General features: G+C 37.9%; 1 protein-coding gene across 1 annotated transcript; it reads right to left on the reverse strand.

The window, feature by feature from the left end:
- Positions 1–3,070: 3,070 nt before the first annotated feature.
- krt8 (keratin 8) lies at positions 3,071–7,838 on the reverse strand. The gene is made up of 9 exons (XM_063016176.1): positions 7,354–7,838; positions 5,874–6,082; positions 5,189–5,249; positions 4,979–5,074; positions 4,704–4,868; positions 4,459–4,584; positions 4,112–4,332; positions 3,955–3,998; positions 3,071–3,834 (listed from the first exon to the last, which is right to left on the reverse strand). The coding sequence occupies exons 1-9, from the start codon at positions 7,738–7,740 to the stop codon at positions 3,629–3,631; spliced, it is 1,515 nt and encodes a 504-aa protein (XP_062872246.1). The 5' UTR covers positions 7,741–7,838; the 3' UTR covers positions 3,071–3,628.
- Positions 7,839–11,858: the final 4,020 nt, after the last annotated feature.

The following is an 11,858-nucleotide window of genomic DNA, read 5'->3' on the forward strand; positions in this document are numbered from 1 at the left end:
TTTAAAAAGGCAAATGTTTTCATGGGGTGTCCTAACTTTTTCACATGATTGTACCTTTGATTTAATGCTAGTGCTTTCAGCAAGATCTACATCAACAACTGAATCTAAATCATTCGTAGTGCTCATCTGTCGACCTTTGCACTTTTGAGGTGGACAAATCAAATATTTATCTAGTCTCAAAGATCTAGGCTATAGTTTAAAGCAGATTTATGTTACATCACAAGAGATTTTCTGTAAGCTTATAGCCTACTGATCCTGTCCCATCTTGTGTGATTTTTACTCTTTTCAGTATAATGCATCAGGTCTACCTCTGGGCTCACTGAGGCCATTTGAGAACCAATGTTCTGCAGAGTTTACTGTATAGATTTGTGTAAAAATGTAAATGTTCTCTGGAATTTTCTGTATTTTTTTTTTTAACTTTACATAGTTGGGTAAATATTCTATAGAATTTAGTAAATTTAACAGTGTACATGTTCAGCAGACTTTATTGTACTGAGCTGTGTAAATGTTTGCAGATTACATATAGAACATTTCCACAGCTTAATCTACTTAAAATTTTAGTAAATGTTTTCTTTTACTAGATGGAGTGGATTGAGTGCTCTCGATATTAGTAAATGAATTTATGTACAGTGTATCACAAAAGTGAGTACACCCCTCACATTTCTGCAAATATTTTATTATATCTTTTCATGGGACAACACTATAGACATGAAACTTGGATATAACTTGTATAGCAGTATAGTACAACTTGTATAGCAGTGTAGATTTACTGTCTTCTGAAAATAACTCAACACACAGCCATTAATGTCTAAATGGCTGGCAACATAAGTGAGTACACCCCACAGTGAACATGTCCAAATTGTGCCCAAAGTGTCAATATTTTGTGTGACCACCATTATTATCCAGCACTGCCTTAACCCTCCTGGGCATGGAATTCACCAGAGCTGCACAGGTTGCTACTGGAATCCTCTTCCACTCCTCCATGATGACATCACGGAGCTGGTGGATGTTAGACACCTTGAACTCCTCCACCTTCCACTTGAGGATGCGCCACAGGTGCTCAATTGGGTTTAGTCCATCACCTTTACCTTCAGCTTTCTCAGCAAGGCAGTTGTCATCTTGGAGGTTGTGTTTGGGGTCGTTATCCTGTTGGAAAACTGCCATGAGGCCCAGTTTTCGAAGGGAGGGGATCATGCTCTGTTTCAGAATGTCACAGTACATGTTGGAATTCATGTTTCCCTCAATGAACTGCAGCTCCCCAGTGCCAGCAACACTCATGCAGCCCAAGACCATGATGCTACCACCACCATGCTTGACTGTAGGCAAGATACAGTTGTCTTGGTACTTCTCACCAGGGCGCCGCCACACATGCTGGACACCATCTGAGCCAAACAAGTTTATCTTGGTCTCGTCAGACCACAGGGCATTCCAGTAATCCATGTTCTTGGACTGCTTGTCTTCAGCAAACTGTTTGCGGGCTTTCTTGTGCGTCAGCTTCCTTCTGGGATGACGACCATGCAGACCGAGTTGATGCAGTGTGCGGCGTATGGTCTGAGCACTGACAGGCTGACCTCCCACGTCTTCAACCTCTGCAGCAATGCTGGCAGCACTCATGTGTCTATTTTTTAAAGCCAACCTCTGGATATGACGCCGAACACGTGGACTCAACTTCTTTGGTCGACCCTGGCGAAGCCTGTTCCGAGAGGAACCTGTCCTGGAAAACCGCTGTATGACCTTGGCCACCATGCTGTAGCTCAGTTTCAGGGTGTTAGCAATCTTCTTATAGCCCAGGCCATCTTTGTGGAGAGCAACAATTCTATTTCTCACATCCTCAGAGAGTTCTTTGCCATGAGGTGCCATGTTGAATATCCAGTGGCCAGTATGAGAGAATTGTGCCCAAAACACCAAATTTAACAGCCCTGCTCCCCATTTACACCTGGGACCTTGACACATGACACCAGGGAGGGACAACGACACATTTGGGCACAATTTGGACATGTTCACTGTGGGGTGTACTCACTTATGTTGCCAGCTATTTAGACATTAATGGCTGTGTGTTGAGTTATTTTCAGAAGACAGTAAATCTACACTGCTATACAAGCTGTACACTGACTACTCTAAGTCATATCCAAGTTTCATGTCTATAGTGTTGTCCCATGAAAAGATATAATGAAATATTTGCAGAAATGTGAGGGGTGTACTCACTTTTGTGATACACTGTAAATGTGATCTAGATTTTGCTAGATGGAGTTGTTAAATGTTCTGTAGATTTTATTGGATGGAGTTTAAATGTTCTGTAGATTTTACTGGATGGAGTTTAAATGTTCTGTAGATTTTATTGGATGGAGTTTAAATGTTTAAATGTTCTGTAGATTTAACTAGATAAAGCTATTAAATGTTCTGTAGATTTTACTAGATGAAGCTGTTAAATGTTCTGTAGATTTAACTAGATGAAGCTGTTAAATGTTCTGTAGATTTAACTAGATGAAGCTATTTAATGTTCTGTAGATTTTACTAGATGAAGCTGTTAAATGTTCTGTAGATTTTACTGGATGGAGCTGTTAAATGTTCTGTAGAATTTACTAGATGAATCTGTTAAATGTTCTGTCGCTTTTACTAGATGAAGCTGTTAAATGTTCTGTAGATTTTACTAGATGAAGCTGTTAAATGTTCTGTAGATTTTATTGGATGGAGTTGTTTAAATGTTCTGTAGATTTTACTGGATGGAGCTGGTTAAATGTTCTGTAGGTTTTACTAGATGAAGCTGTTAAATGTTCTGTAGATTTTATGGGATGGAGTTGTTTACATTTTTGAGTTGTTGATTTTTCTGGATGTAGCTAAATGAATGTGCCCTAAATGTCATTGAATGTAGTTGTGAATGTGAAGTTGTGTTTTGTGTTCTTAAGGTTTTACTGCACTTAACTGGATATATGACCTATGTAGAAGGATACTAATGAGATGTAAATTTAAGAAATATGATAAATATTCCATATGTTTCTTTGAGAAAGTTTAGGCTTGAGAAAAATCTAATTAATTGTATAGATTAGAACAACAATAAAAAATAACCGACTTAAAGGCACTTTAAGTAAACACTTTATTGCTGGTAGCAGTAAAAAACAGCACCTTGTAGAACTCGGCGGACATTTCCGTTTGCATCAGATAGGATACAATGGGGAAGACCATTTCTACAGAGCAGGCAAAACAGATCTGCCACAAACATGGCTTTTTTTTAACATAACCCTTCATAATCGATCCTGAATACTGTAACAGTGCAGTGAATACAGTAACAGGAAGAGGCTCATGTCTGTGGCAGATCTAGCATTCTCCAGCTTGCTGATGTAGCTTGGAGGACATAATGTGCAAGAAAGTACAGCTTGTGTGAAGCCTACTGGGAGCATTCAGTTTAGTGCAGAATGAGAAAACAAGCATAAGGCACACTGTGAGAAGATATTGTTTGGTCCCTTGCAACCCTTTGGTCAGAGCAAAGGCTTTATTGCTTTACAGCCTGGTTTATGACTGCATTTCTCTGGGAATGGTTACTTCGGACATCTATATTACTGGTTTAGAAAGAGAATTAGAAACTGATACAAAGGATAGGGGGGTTAGAAAAGGAATGTGTGCTCTCTGCTCAATCCTGGACAACTTCAGAAGACTCGGACACAACTTTGCCATCCTTGGTTTCAATCATCTTGATGACGACACTCTTCTTGCTCTGGGTGATGCTGCTGTCGTTGAAACCGCCACCATAACCAGAGGAGTAACCACCAGAGTAACCACTGGAGTAGCTACTGTAGAGACTACCAGCACTTTCCATTGGGAAGGAGCTATAGCTTGCTGTAGAGGTAAATAATAAAAAATTAGATTTTACAGCACAATACCAAGTGTATCAATTGTACGTACTATATATGATCAGCTAATTATTGCAAAACTAACAGGAAAGGATTGAAAACTTACAGCTTTGTTTGGAAATGTTGATAGACTTGATTCCACTTGCAAGTCTGTGGATAAAGCAAAGATAATTTATTAGAACCTTATTCTCTCCTAAGCAATGCAACAGTAGGTCAGAAGCATTAGCAAACATGCTTTAAAAATTCTTTTTTAATAAACTGACCTGTCTTCCTCCCCTTCCAGGAGTTTTCTGTAGGTGGCAATTTCAATATCCAGGGCCAGTTTAACATTCATCAGATCCTGGTACTCTCTGATCTGGCGTGCCATGTCCTGCTTGGCTCTCTGCAAAGCCTCCTCCAGATCCTTAATACGTGACTTTGCGTCCCTCACTGCCATTTCCCCACGTTCTTCAGCCTCTGCGATTTGGTTCTCCAGATTGGCGCGCTAAAAAGCAGAGGGAAACCCACAATGAGCAAAACAAACTCATGTTTACTGTGTTTAAGGACTTAGTATACATTTTTGTGAAATAGTGGATAGCTGAAACTGTATTTTGGAAGTGTAGAATCTTACCTGTCCCTTTACTGCATCAATCTCAGCCTGCAGTCTCTGGATCATGCGGTTGAGATCAGCGATCTCTGTCTTAGATGATCGAAGGTCATCTCCGTACTTGCTGGCAGATGTCTGCATCTCATCATACTAGAACAAGAAGAAAATCCAAATGAGATGATTGAGATTGGTTTTTAAAACACCCACTGTTTTTAGTTAAAAATCATTATTGTTTAATATACTTAACCTAATACTGAGATATACCGTACCTTAGTTTTGTACCATGTTTCGGCCTCAGCACGGCTGCGGTTGGCAATGTCTTCGTACTGAGCACGGACCTCAGCCACGATGGCGTCCATATCCAGCTTTCTGCTGTTGTCCATTTCCACCACCACTGAGGTGTCCTTGATCTGAGACTGCAGCTCATGGATTTCCTACAAAAGAAGACCAGAGAGATCAGCATATTAATATATTTTTTACTTTAATTACTTAAAATATGCTAACTGGACTAATATAAAACATCTGGATGACTGTAGGTGAATACCTCTTCATAGATCTGTCTCAGGAAGTTAATCTCATCTGTAAGACTCTCCAGCTTAGCCTCAAGCTCAACCTTATTCATGTAAGCTTCATCAACATCCTGAAATAATAAAAAAATAATAATTAAAATGTATTAGTATAGTTAAACTTCAATAGCAGCTATGTGTGAAAACGAGAATATGTGTCAATTTGAGTAAAATTCATCTGCACTGACCTTCTTGATGAGGACAAACTCATTCTCAGCCTCTGTCCTCTTGTAAATTTCATCTTCATACCTGGAGAGTTTCATAAATATGTCAGAATTTAAACATTGTTCTCTTATTTTCTTCATGAAGTGAAACAGATCCCAATACACTAGTGACGCTGTTTCTATGCTAATATCCACAGCATAAAGGCAGCGGAATAGTGCAATAATAATTGTGTACACTAGGGGGAAGCAGTGTTGTTTCCCAGATGAAAAGCCTTGGCCGTTAGAGTCTTGGGACAAGTCCAGTGTGAACTGTTTTTATGTAGCAGGTTTACAAGCCTACAAATTTGATACTCATTCCAGAAAATGTGGGAGGTCATTGTATTCAGTTATCTTGCAGTAATGGGTGTGACTCATGATGGTCAAATTTGCTGTGCTTTCAAGTTCATTTATGTGGATTATATCCAATAAATGTTAGACAATAGATTTGGCAAACAGACAGCAACAGTAAGACCCCATGCGTGTATATGTATGGAATTATACCATAAACTTATTCCTTAAGCCCCAGTAAAAACTCTTTATGGAGCTGGATTTCTACTGGAATCACAAAAGCCTGCATTCACAAAACTTGGACACCTTCCATTCACTAATACAATACCGGAATGGGTGTGTCCTACTTAAATTAAAGACTTCTGGAAAGCCAGGGACTCACTTGTTCTTGAAGTCCTCAACCAGGCCCTGCATGTTGTGCAGATCAGCCTCTAGCCTCATCTTATCATTTCCCAGACTGTCAAGCTGTCTGCGCAGGTTGGCAATGTATGCCTCAAACATGGCATCAATGTTGGAATGGGTGGTGGTCTGGCCCTGGAGGAGGTTCCATTTGGTCTCCAGCATCTTGTTCTGCTGCTCCAAGAAGCGAACCTGAGTGTGCACAAGGAGAATAGAAGGATATTGTTTTAGTCTAGTCACAAATTAAAACCATATCCCAGACTTCCGAGGGTGCAGTGCCCAGACTCCAGTTGGTTAAAGTCTGTAATCAAATTGAGATGTGGTTTTTGGGCCAAGCTAAAAATAAATAAAGCAAAACACCATTAAATGTAGAGTATTTAAGCCTATTGGCTTGATGTTAGATGGAATGGGCGAGTGTGTGCGGGTTGGACATACATTTTTCCATGGAAATTGTGACAAATCCTAATCAAAGGCTAGTATGGAAAACTATAGTGGACATGAGCTCTACCTCTGCCATTTTTTGGCTTTGTTTGGGTATGGGGGAGGAAAGGTTTGGAAAAACTGATGTCAGCACTATTGGTAGGGGATTTTTGAGTTGGAAGCATTACAATTGAACATTGATTTAACTGACGTAACTGACAATTAGAACTTAGTTTGATGTAATACAGAACTTTTTAAATAAATAAATACATAGAAAAGAGAACAGTATCTAGGTAGTAGGTTAAACTAATGCAAAGCCAGTTTAATCATCACGGCAAACAACACTGGGCAGATCACATAGAAAAGAGAACAGTATCTAGGTAGTAGGTTAAACTAATGCAAAGCCAGTTTAATCATCACGTCTCTAGAGACGTGATGATTAAACTGGCTTTGCATTAGTTTAACCTACTACCTAGATACTGTTCTCTTTTCTATGTAATCTGCCCAGTGTTGTTTGCCGAAACAGGACACCACCTATCCTAATTAAATATTAACTTTGCAAAGCAGGTCCTGTAGGTTTAACTGACAGTAGCCTTTTTGTCCGAACGTACAAGAGTTATTTTAAGGTAAAGATATGTAAACTAGGTTGTAATTTATTCACGGAATCGAGCTGATATAACAAAGTACGATTCATAAACTGGTATGTCCAAATTTTATATACAGTCCAACATCTTTCCATGCATTGCAATAAAGTTTAAGCTACACCCACTAGTCAGCCTGATGCAAAGGTAAACCCATTTTATTCTGACCAGCGACACACCCTATTCCCCTCACGACCACGCAGCACTTCTCTGCAGGAAGTGATTACAATGTCAAAGTAACAAAAGTGGGAAGTCACAAAGTGCATTTTTGCTCATGCCTGATTAATCTCAATCTTAAGACTCAAACTGATTTAAGCTTTAATTTATTTTGCAACATTTGTCTGACCCAGGCTCATGCTACTAAAACAAGATCAACAGAATTAAAAAAACACAGATACTAACCTTATCAATGAAGGAAGCAAAACGGTTGTTGAGGGTTTTGATCTGCTCTTTCTCCTGTGTGCGGATGACCTGGATGTTTGGGTCGATTTCCAGATTCAGGGGAGCCAGAAGGCTCTTGTTGACCGACACAGCTGTGATGGGTGCCACGGCCCCACCACCCATTCCTACACCCATTCCCAGACCCATGCCACCTCCGTAGGCTGAAGAACTGCTGATGAAGCTGCCGCCCCCCATGCCACGGTTGACTCCTCCATAGGAACTGCGTACAGAGTAGCTCTGTCGGGCCACGCTGGGCCCCGAGTAGGAGAGGCTGCTAAAGCTGCGTGGTGCAGTCCCTGAGGAGGAGGACTTCACAGTGTAAGTTGTTTTCCTGTTAGAGTAAGACATGTTTCTGATGTAGAGTAGCTACAAGTAAAAGAGTGAGAGTTAGAGAGAGTGGCAGTGGGGAGAGCTGGTCTGCTGTGCTGGAGAAACCCGAGCAGATGAGATAGAGCTGACTACACTGGCCCTCTAAGTATTCTAACGTGAGGCTGGGGAGGAGCCAAATGAGTTGACTAAGTCAGTGCTGATTGGCTGCTGGTCGACATGGTGAAACTCAACACCCTTGTCCTTGCATTCTTCATGTAATGATTACCTGACTATTCTACTGGGTATTTCTTAACACTTCACACTCTCTTTTCACTCATTTTTCATTTAAATTAGTTTCTCTGACAGTTAAAAATATGTCACTAAACTGGAACTTGACAGGTCCAGTTAGATGCATAAGCTTTTTGAAATGTTTTGCTATTATTTGCTAGGCCAATCTTATCAATTACCATGAAAACAAAATGCTGTAAATATTTTTTTATGGCCAAAATAAAAAAAATGCATCTAGACCTAAAACATCAATGTTATTCTAAAACAAATACAAAAATATTCTTAGTATGTCATGTATCCTGTAGACCTTGTTTCACTGTTAAAGAATGTTTATCTAAGTTGAAAATAAATTTGTTATTTTAGTTGTTTGATAAATAGATACATGGATATATTGAGTTATTGTTACTTGATTGTACTGTAGTTTTTTTTTTTGAAGGTGTGGATGCATATTGATTATTAAACAGCTAAACTTTGATTTATACAAAAAAAAAATCTGAAGACATTTCCCAAAGAAATACGATGAGCATAACCAATGCTTACTTATTTACCTTTATAAATATCGCATATAATATGCACTCACAAAGAAACTTATCTGGTATGTACATTCATTGATTATTTTATAAGCTACACCTTCCATGCCAATGTTTTATTATGGATATACAATTGCTGACTGAAGAGATTGTTCCCGACTACAATTAATTAATCAAAAGGAACCCCAATTTATCAAAAGACCCGCACTAACCGGATAATATTTGGGTGGTTGACCATTCTCAGCACCGCAATGACACTAATGTGCTAATGACATGGTAGTATGTGTAGTACGTGTAGTTTTGCAGGTGCAACGGTGTTGGTGGGATTTTTTTAACACTTTGGTGTCAATGCTGAGAGAATGATGCACCATTTAAAAATATAAATCTAACAGGATCCTGTGATGAGAAAGTGTGCACTTATGTAAGATTAGATTAACACACACTGGGCATGACAAAGAAAATAGGTCTAGTCTAACTGTCTAACTGGGTATGTGTTCCTATCAAAGAGACCAGTAAATTTAAGCAGTATTTAAAATTCTTAATACCACTACAGAACCTGATACACTCATTATTACCATGTTAGTGTCACTGCAGTGCTGAGAATGGTCAACTATCCAAAAAATCTGGTCAGGGAAAGTCTCAATTAAGAAGGTAAATGGCTTACAATGGTTTGACAAAGTGAAAGGAGAAACAGATGGAATACTCAAAATGCTCATCTATATGGTATATGGCAGCTGTACCTTTTATCAATAATCAATGTAAACTGGTTGTTGCAAAGTAACTTAAATAAAGTTCATTAGAACGCAATAGAATACAATAGAGAAGGAATACATTATGTTTTACTGGGTCATCTATGCTCCACATTCTACAGCCTGGGGGTATTCAAATTTGTGCCTCACCTAAAGAGACTTTTTGCCTATTCAAATCAGACTGAGCTTCAATTATCTTTGTTACTCGTGCAAAAATGACAACATTAACGCTCTTGGCAATAAAAGTCATACAACCACATATTTTTGCAACCTGACGTTTGGTTGTGTTGAAAACGTTGGAATGTCTTAGTAACATACCTCTGTTTTAACATAACCTCCAGCTCTAACTTTGGGTAGTAGCCACACTGCTAAAGACAAAGAACTTTAACATACAAAAAACTACTTTAGTGGCTTCCAGGGATGACTTTTCTGGAATGTTTGCAGACTCTAAATTTGAAAGTAAATTAAAGTAATTTATAAAACGGATAGTTCCGGTCCTAAAATCTGATTGGCTGAGCCGCGTTCGAAGCCGTTGTAAAATCCCCGATAAACTCACACCTATGACCACCTCACATCATTCCATATTAATACGCCACTGAATAGAAAAAATTAATGTTATTTTCGCCCTCATGTTGCCTAGCAACACTGTTAATCGAACTATTTTGCGTTGCGGAAGAATGCTTTATTGTAAGTTTATACACAATAAATACATTTATGAATTAAACATTGTTGTATTTATTATATTTTATGTTGACCGCCGTTTTATAAAAGCAATAAGCCACTCGAGACCGTGCATTACTGTTAAGATTTTAGCACGGGGAAAGAAGTTTTAGGCACTCCGCTTCGCGTCGTGCCAAAAACGTCATCCCCGTGCTAAAATCACAGTAATGCACGGCCTCTCGTGGCTTATTGCTTTAGTAATGAATGTATGTTAAGAACATGATTTTGTTTTCATTTTAAGAACCTGCCTCTGGCCTGTACTTTACTGGAAACAGCAGTAGGTCCCTATAAAGTACAATTATTTTACACACAGTGTTTACAACTTCTTAATCTGGTAGCCTTAACAACAGAAAAAAAATAAAAATAAAATATAATGTAAAGTAAACTGTACAGTAAAAGAACCATATACTTAGGCATCTAGTGCTTTAAATGCATTAAGGTTATTACAAAATATTATTATTAAACAGCCAACAGTAAAGTAAAGCTACCTGCTTTTTGAAAGTTTTATGATAAACCTACATTAGTACCTGTTTTTACAAAACGGAAATAAATCTAAACTGAAAGAAAGGGATTTTTACATTTATGTAAAAACCCCAAAAGTGAAACTATCATCCAGCATTTGCAGCAAGCTGTTATAGAGGCAGCACCAATTCGGATGCTTTCTTCCCAATTCTACTGAGAGAAACTACACTGTTTTATAAGTGTTAATACATGAAAAATAAGATCACTTAATACATTAAAAACATTTAAACATTTGTTCAGCTTTTACATGGGCTTTTTCAATATACTAAGTTTTAAAAGCTATACATAAAAGCTAGATACAGTTGTATAATGGCAAAAATAATTATCACGTCTGTTTAAATAATTCAGCTGAGATTTTTAAAAACTGAAGTAGTTAAAATATATGTAATGTACAATGCTTCATAAAAGTGTCATATTATTTAATAATGCCAAGGCTATTTTCTGCCTTTAGATCACATAATGTACAGAACCTTTGTTATGTTATTTACATTTACAGCATTTAGCAGATGTGCTTATCCAGAGGGACCTACGGAAGAAACCAAATCCAACTCTACCCAGATACTAAGGATTGTTATGCTAATCATTACCATAATATGATCACAGCATGAATATGTTAAGTGGTTTCCACTAAAATCTATTCATGTCAAGATAGAGAGTTTCCTTTGGGTTGAGACTTTGCTTTACATTTAACCTTATCAAAATGTACCAACAACTTTCTGTCAGAGTAATTGCTGAGGCAGTTTTTCACCTTGCTAATTTCATTAGCACTGGGGTGTGGGGAGGGCATGCTGCATTATAGGAGACTGAGTCATGTGACTTCACAAAACCTGTAGTGATGTTGATAACAGAGCAGGAACAGGTTTGTTAAATTTAATAAGCACAGTAAAAGTTTAGCTTGAGTGGTAGCTTTTTTCAGTATGTAGCCACCATAGCCTGCTCTTTTTTCTTATATGCTAATGTTTTCAAGGTTCACAGATATGCAGTTTGAGGTCAGGTAAACGAATGTAATCAAATTATTACCCTTATCTCCAGGTTCCATCCTATTCCATACTTTACCATAAATTGTGACCAGTGTAACTACTGCTTTTTCTATTATATATGATATTTACTTAAGATGAAAATATGTAGTCACTTTAGTTAAAGAACACCTAGCCTTCATAACACATTTATAACCTAAATGTGACATAAACTTTTATAAAGAATTTTGGAGTATTTATGAAGATCTTGTTCTAATCATTGTAAGAAGGCACCAGATGTTTTGTGCAGCATATTAATTACATTTGGATTTAAAAAGGACTGAAATTATAGAATTACAGAAGTGATCACATGAAATGATTCCAAATTGTTA

This window comes from Trichomycterus rosablanca, chromosome 19 (assembly GCF_030014385.1).
Source record: "Trichomycterus rosablanca isolate fTriRos1 chromosome 19, fTriRos1.hap1, whole genome shotgun sequence".
Lineage (NCBI taxonomy): Eukaryota > Metazoa > Chordata > Actinopteri > Siluriformes > Trichomycteridae > Trichomycterus > Trichomycterus rosablanca.